The 7,266-nt window shown below is 34.0% G+C and overlaps 1 protein-coding gene across 2 annotated transcripts; it reads left to right on the top strand.

The window, feature by feature from the left end:
• Positions 1-1,242: 1,242 nt before the first annotated feature.
• Positions 1,243-6,170, top strand: LOC131157794 (sm-like protein LSM1B). 2 transcript variants are annotated; one of them, XM_058112183.1, is made up of 5 exons: positions 1,243-1,658; positions 2,700-2,768; positions 2,871-2,986; positions 3,088-3,150; positions 5,468-6,170. In XM_058112183.1, exons 1-5 carry the CDS (start codon positions 1,598-1,600, stop codon positions 5,543-5,545), a joined length of 387 nt encoding a protein of 128 aa, XP_057968166.1. In that variant the 5' UTR covers positions 1,243-1,597; the 3' UTR covers positions 5,546-6,170. The 2 variants fall into 2 exon arrangements, with proteins under 2 accessions (XP_057968166.1, XP_057968168.1); XM_058112185.1 differs by lacking the exon at positions 2,700-2,768 and having other exon boundaries at positions 1,277-1,658.
• The last annotated feature ends 1,096 nt before the right edge of the window (positions 6,171-7,266 follow it).

Below are 7,266 nucleotides of genomic sequence, written 5' to 3'. Positions count from 1 at the left end.
GCTCGGTCGACCGGGCCTGGGTCAAATAGTTGACCCGGACCGGTTTCGGTCGACCGGGCCAAATTGAACTGAATTGGCCGGTCGACCGAAAGTGCACCAAGTGTGCATTTCGGTCCCGTATCTACCCAAACAATTCCTATTCAAGTGCCTAACAAATATATGTGAATATGTGTGTGTCCTAAGGTCACTTTGGGGAACAATTTGAGATCACCGAAAAAGTCCGGTGTCGGTCGACCAAAGGTCGACCGAAGGTTCACCCTAAGGTCTTTCTATGGTTCGGTTTGAGCTTGCAAATTAAATCATGTTTGTGATGTGTGTGCTTATTACAAACTGAAGAACCCTAATTACTATTATAGACAATTTTACTGAACATTATTACAATTAAGAGTTATGAAATTGTCTTCAAGCCTTTCTTACTTTTGTGCACATTTTGATCTTATCATTCTTGATTCCTGCACAAAAACTCAAACGCTCATTAGATACAATGAGTATTTGTTATAATCAAAACCGGGCGTGACCAATAAGGTCAACAGTTTCCTTTTTTAACCATAGGCACCACACATATGGGAAGTGGGTGGGTACAATTACCAGAAGTCCACATTAACAAAGGATGAATCCGCGCTTAATGAGTTCAAATAAGTTATTATATGAGTCATTATTGAGTTGGACACCCAATAACTTATGAATGACTCACTTCATTTATAATTTTTTATAAAGATGAAAGCTTTTGATAGGATGAGAGTATACATATGTAATTTCAGAACTAAATGTCCTTATCAAATAAAGCATAAGTAGTGTGATCTCTTATAAGCTTATGTATGGGGTAGGAGATTTTAAAAATACAATTTTTAGGAAATAATTTTAAAGTGTGCGCAATTTTTTGGATATGATGAAAATATGAGGCATAACCTATTTTTAATAATAATTAGAGTAATAATAATAATAATAAATATTATATCATTAATAAATTTCCAGTTAAATTAATTTCAAGAAGGTACAATTTTACTATTTTATTTTTTTTAAATACAACAAATATATGATATATTTTCTTTTTCTTTTTTTCTTTTTTTAACAATAACATGAGAACTTGCTCTTCTATCAAACAGAGCTTAAAATGATTTTTTTTTTAACAAAAAAAATTACATAATTATTCAAGCTTACGTGGCATGTTCTCACTGGTTCTACCCTAGATTTTAACTATGTGACACGATTACACACTTTCCACTGGTCAATGAGTTCGTGGGCGTTTACTTTAATATCCCCCTTCTACATTGTCACGGAGCTGATGACGGGACAAAGTGAAAAAGATGATATCTTTCCGGAAAGCTGCAAGCAAACCCTAGCTTTCCCCCAACATTTTCCACCCAGAATCCCTTTGCTTCACTGATTTTTCCACTTTTTTCTTTTCTCCTTCTTCGTCAAGGTGCTGGAACTGTGGAAGTTAGGGTTCGTGGGCGGTGACAGCGACAGCAGTTGGGAAGAAGAAGATACTTGAGACTGCCAATGCCATTTGTTTCGCCTCTGGGGAAGACAAAGAAGACGCTTTCGGTGATTTTTCGGGTACCGAAGAGAGGTGAATTTGAGCGCCGTAGCCATCATGTCTTGGGCATCCACAGAAGATATCTTTCTCTCCACATCGCTTGCGGCCTTTCTTGACAGTAATCTTCTCTCGCTCTCTATCGATTTTGTTTAGGTTTATCTTGGCAACCCTGTTCTATATTTCTGTTGAATTGCAATTTTATCTTCTTCGCCAGGTTCCATATTCTGGGTTTTATGTGCAATCTAAACAAATTCCGGGTTTTCTTCTTTTGATCTATATACTTTTCGATTTCTCTCTTTCCCCCTTGAAGAACAATCTGATTAGTTGCTGAGGCTAATTAGGATTTTTTTTCAGCGAATCAATATGATGCCTATCTGCATTTTAATAAAATTTTACTGCCCAGCTTAAATGGCTAACAGTTACGCATCCGCGTTGCCTGTTTGGTATGATTTAATGTGGTATATGCAAATGATATGCATTCTTTTAAGTTAGTTATGCTTGTTTTATTATCCTCCCTCTTGACTTCCTAGCTGCTATGCTATGCCTGCACATGCTCTAACTCGGATCTTGCACTCTTTTCCCCATTTTTGGATGCACACTGTAAGACTGTAGATCTGTGAAGTAGTTTTCTTGAAACAAAGTGTGTGTGTGCGGATACAGCAGACAAGACTTGTTTCATTTTGATATTTTTATCAAAAAATTGTTCTGATTTTGTTGCTTTTTTGACTCTTATTTCACCTTTTCTTTATAAGGGAACTCCTAGGGATATTTCTTTCTGTTTTTATTTTTTCCCCCTCTCTCTTCTCTTTTTTACTTTCTTTTTTATTTCTTTTCGTTTTACCTTACTTGATACGAATTGTTGCATGGGAATAGGATGTCATTAGCATCATATTTTTGAGTTTATATGCTTGAACATTTGACTTCTATTCTGTATTCTGCTTGGAGCTTTTCTTGTTGATATAAATTTTAAAATTTCCAGTAATGGCTTCTTGCAAGCATAAATGGGATGAGGCTTTCTGCAACTTTTTTTTTTTTTTAAAGGAAAAATATTATACACTTCCACAAGGTAATTGAAGGAGTAAAAATACAAACTGTTAAGACTTTTGATAATTCTTTCATTTGCAACAAAGGTTTGTCCTTACTCTTATCTGTATGACAGAGAAACTTCTTGTCTTGTTGCGAGATGGGCGCAAGCTCTTGGGAATACTTCGTTCTTTTGATCAGTTTGGTATAGGACTATAACTCCAACTTTCATAACACATTGTTTATTCACGTGCTCATTTTTCCCATATATTCATAGTTGCTGATATCTAACTCTCCTTATGCACAGCAAATGTTGTTCTTGAAGGTGCGTGTGAGCGGGTTATTGTTGGGGATCTTTATTGTGACATTCCTTTGGGTCTTTATGTAATCCGTGGGGAAAATGTTGTCTTAATTGGGGAGCTGGTATGATATGTTATCTTCCAACCTATAAGATTGAAATATTATTATCCCAACTGGACTAACTTGTATTGTTATTTGCTTTAATCTTGCTGTTCATCATGTAGGATTTGGAAAAAGAGGAGCTCCCCCCTAATATGACTCGTGCCTCGACAGAAGACATAAAAAAGGTAAATATGACAAATCTCTCATAAATATTAATGCTTATTTTAAAGCTTGGTATACATTGTTGGTCCACAACCTAAGAGCTTAAGCTTTTTGGTAAAGTGGTAATCTAACATGACAAAGCTAGTTACTAGAAAGTCTTGGGTCCTAGTCTTAGTGCTTGTGTTTATTGCTTGGTGTTTAAAAAATTATTATATCCCCTATACTAGGTGTTATTTATCGTTTGTTTATCTCTCCATGTACTGTCGGGCTGTACATGCCCCCTAGGGGGGTGTTAGAGCTTGATATACATTGTTGGCCCACAACTTAATAACTTAAGTTTTTGGTTAAAGTGGTAATCTAACACTTATATATACAGATAACAATCGACATGTCTTTTCTGTAGCATGTAAGGGTCATGCGTATTGTTGGGTGATTAAATGCAAACCCACAAATGACCATCTGGCATGGATTCATATAATTAAAATAATAAATAATCATCCTACCAGCTTGTTAAGGGCTAAGAAATGCTCGGTACTGATACTATATAGGCCTAGCAAATGCACACTTCACCAAACAAGCACTCTTTATTTGAACTTTTTTGCTAGCAAACTAAATGACTCCACCTTAGATGCTACTTGCAATTGATTTTAAATTAATTTATAAATTCTGAAGCAATGAACTCTTGATAGTTGATGCCTTTTATATAATTCTAAGTCTGTCTCCAAAAATTTAGTTGAACCAGTTTCTGAAACTTTTTTTCTATTGTTATACTCTTTTGAAGAACTATGACCAAAAATTAAAAAGGAAAAAAAAAAAAAAAAAAAGAATTTTCCAATCATTTTGTATTTTGTGGAAAGTTGAAATGAACATTATGGTAATCACCAATGTTTTAAAAAGGCCAAATTGAGGTTCGCCTCAAGACGAGACATTCAAGATGTGGCATGTTTAAAATGGTTTGAGGTTCAATCTAAAGTATTAAATCTTAGAATGACAATGCATTATACACCGAGGTTTACGAGTACACAGAAGGCAGGCCTTTTGCACATGTTTTAGTTGAGACTCGTGCATTTTGGTGTTTTGTAATCTTAAGTTTGATTTAGTTAGGAAATTTAAACAAATTTTTATACAAAAGGAAGTTCCTTTCCAAATTAATTGAGAGGTGCATCTCAGATCATGAACATAAGTTGAATTTTGTGTAACATTATAACTTTCTCTTGGCATGATAAGCTCGTTGTGTTCAAGTTAGCTTCTTGTTAGATTATTACTTTGCCTTAAAGCTTAAGTTATTAGGTTGTGGGCCAAGAATGTTTATCAAGTTTTAACACTGTACTGTACATGTACCTTGATAACACATGAAGAGATAAACGCACTATAAATTTTCGCCCATTATAAGGGATGCAATAATTTTTTGAACACCTGACAATAAACATGAGTGACAAAGATTAGAACTCAAGACCTCTTCATAACCAGCTCTGATACCATGTTAGATTATCACTTCACCTAAAAGTTTAAGCTATTAGGTTGTGGGTTAACAATTTATATCAAACTTTAATTTTTTTTTTATAAATATATCTTATTTTAAATAGTCAATAAGTAGTTTACAAATTATTTTTTAGTTTTTTAAATTTTATTCATAGATTTCTTTATTTTTTAAAAATATATGTAATTTATTTGCACGTTTGATAACATTAATTTATTTGCATGTTTGATGACATTCTCAAGAGGCTTACATGTTGCCTTGTAAGAGTTAGAACGCCTCACATTATGCCTTCACCTTTTAAAACATTGGTGATCACTTAGGTTAGATTGCAGTGGAGAATATAAGGGCACGTTGAGTTGTGGAAAACAATTTTCGTGATTTATTTGAAAGGATTACAAAAATGTCCAACTTGTTTTTCATATTTTTAGCAGTTGTATGAGAAATCTGGAAAGACAAGAAAAAATAATTTCTGAAATTTTGATAAAAATGCTGGAAAAATAGAAAATATGGTGGTATTTGTTGTTGTTCCTTGCAAAACTGAAATGAAAAATACAATTATTTACCACAACTGAATTCCTTTGCCCCCTTGATTTCTAGACGTACGTTGCAACCATTTGATTTGCATAAAAGTTCCTTTCGCATGAGCAATTTGTCACATTTACACCGCTTTTTTATTTACATGTTTCTTATATCTCTTATGATTTATCCTTTTATTCAAAAATTCATGCTAAGGTTGGGATGTTTCTGTTGTAAAAAATTGATTAGTGCAGCAGAAAAATCTTGGCTGCTTTTCCCATTCCAGGGGTTGCTTTTTGGTCTTTAAGCAAATTCTTATTTCCCCCTCATTATTCTTTCTGTAGGCTCAGAAGGCAGAAAGGGATGCTTCAGATCTGAAGGGCACGATGAGGAAGAGAATGGAATTCCTCGACTTTGATTAATCATTGTCTATTCAACAACTGATCGTCCTGCTCTTATTTGCTGGGAACATACCATGTACCCTAGCATTATTACGGGGCTTAGCCAATTTCTGGGGTGGTGGGAGTAAGTGAGACGGGTTTATTTTTTTTAAACAAGTACCCTTCCTCCCTCCCTCCACTCTCTCCCTCTTTTGGTTGTTTCAGACAAAGTCGCTGGTTCCGTCTTTCCTTGATTCCATTTGATGTTTGCAACGTACATGGTCAGTTTCATCCTTGCTAGCTTAGATGTCAGAATTATTTTACTGACGCCGACGATGATGCACGATGCACTTGTCAGGGATGGCTTGCCTTCTCAATTGAACACTTGTTTAGATACGGGAAATTGTGGAGGCAGACGCGGGTTTCGCCATTCTAGCCACATTGTGGAAGGGAGCAGTTGCTTTCAATTCATTTGTAACATGAAAAGTTCATTGAGGTAACAGATATTTGTGATGCCTCGTGTACCCAGCCTTCTTTTTGTAGTGCCGCTTTTTGTTGCATTGCTTTTTATATTATGTCATATTTTCCCACTCCAAAATTTATGTTCCCGAATTTTATAATGTGTTAGGAATTGATGTTTGGTCCATGGTGTGAGATTCTGCAAAAACATGAATTGTCCTCATTTGACCTCCCAAAGTAAAATAAGAAATTCTTTGATGGTCAAATTAAAATATGTTTTCAATGTTAATGAATTTAATTAATTTTTTAAGCCTTGACAATGGCGAAAGTTCAGGGGAAGAATTCAAGAGTGGATTTGATATGTGCTGTGTACTAAATCAGATGCAACGGAAATTTTCTTATAAAATGCTTGCTGAAAAAATAATTCTGTCTGCGTTAAAAATTTTATTAGAGAATATGAAAATCAAAAGGAAAGTCATCATTCATCGCATTTATTTTCATATGCGGAACCATTAAAAGTGAAAAAAAAAAATTATTTTAATATGATTACAAATTAGGAAAATGAAATGTTAATGATGTGTAAAATTAAATTTCTATTTGTTGATTTGATATGTTTTATTGTTATTATTTTTAATTTTTTTGATAATAAAATATAAAAAAATAAATTTTATTTCTTCATATTTTCTTTTGTTTCACGTAATATATTTGAGGTTCCAGACAGCCAAAATTGTTTCATAAAGACGCGAGAGGGCGGTGCCTCCGAAACAGAAATGATTGCGGAAATAACGAAGGGAAAATGCAGAGCATGGTGTGTATATATATATTTCGAAGGAAAGCCACAAACATGTTTTAGAAGCTTACCAGAATATCTCTGCCCATGAATATAATCTTACGTGGTGTTGCATTCAATCATTAACCTGATATATAGATTGAATGCCCAACAGTGTTGTTAGTCAATTAAATGAATAATCAATGATTAATGGAGGTAAGATATTTGTCTCACAAATTCAAATTGTTTCATCGTACAACAACAACCACAAACAACAAGAAGCCTTAAATTTAACTAGGTGAGATTGATTACATGAATATTCTTTTACCAATTCACATCAAGAGCGTTTTTCTCTATTAGATTAAGACTTATTAAATTCTTTCTTAATATCTCATTTTAGGGTTATTTTAATCCTATTTCTACTCTTTTTCATGTTATAAATAATAACTGTTGACTTTGGTGCAATCCTAAGAAGGGGTGAATTGGAGATTTAAAAAATTCTTCTTAGGTTCAATTAATCTAGCAACAGTATTAC

This window comes from Malania oleifera, chromosome 6, assembly GCF_029873635.1.
Source record: "Malania oleifera isolate guangnan ecotype guangnan chromosome 6, ASM2987363v1, whole genome shotgun sequence".
In the NCBI taxonomy this organism is placed as follows: domain Eukaryota; kingdom Viridiplantae; phylum Streptophyta; class Magnoliopsida; order Santalales; family Ximeniaceae; genus Malania; species Malania oleifera.
Note: the sequence above shows the minus strand (reverse complement) of the source record. Positions and strands in the feature narration are given on the sequence as shown.

Bases quoted from the DNA above. Each gene is read 5' to 3' on its own strand.
- LOC131157794 (XM_058112183.1), top strand. From the start codon at position 1,598: ATGTCTTGGGCATCCACAGAAGATATCTTTCTCTCCACATCGCTTGCG. The intron at 1,659-2,699 runs GTAATCTTCTCT...TCTGTATGACAG, and splicing joins GCTTGCGGCCTTTCTTGACA to AGAAACTTCTTGTCTTGTTG. The intron at 2,987-3,087 runs GTATGATATGTT...TTCATCATGTAG, and splicing joins TTGTCTTAATTGGGGAGCTG to GATTTGGAAAAAGAGGAGCT.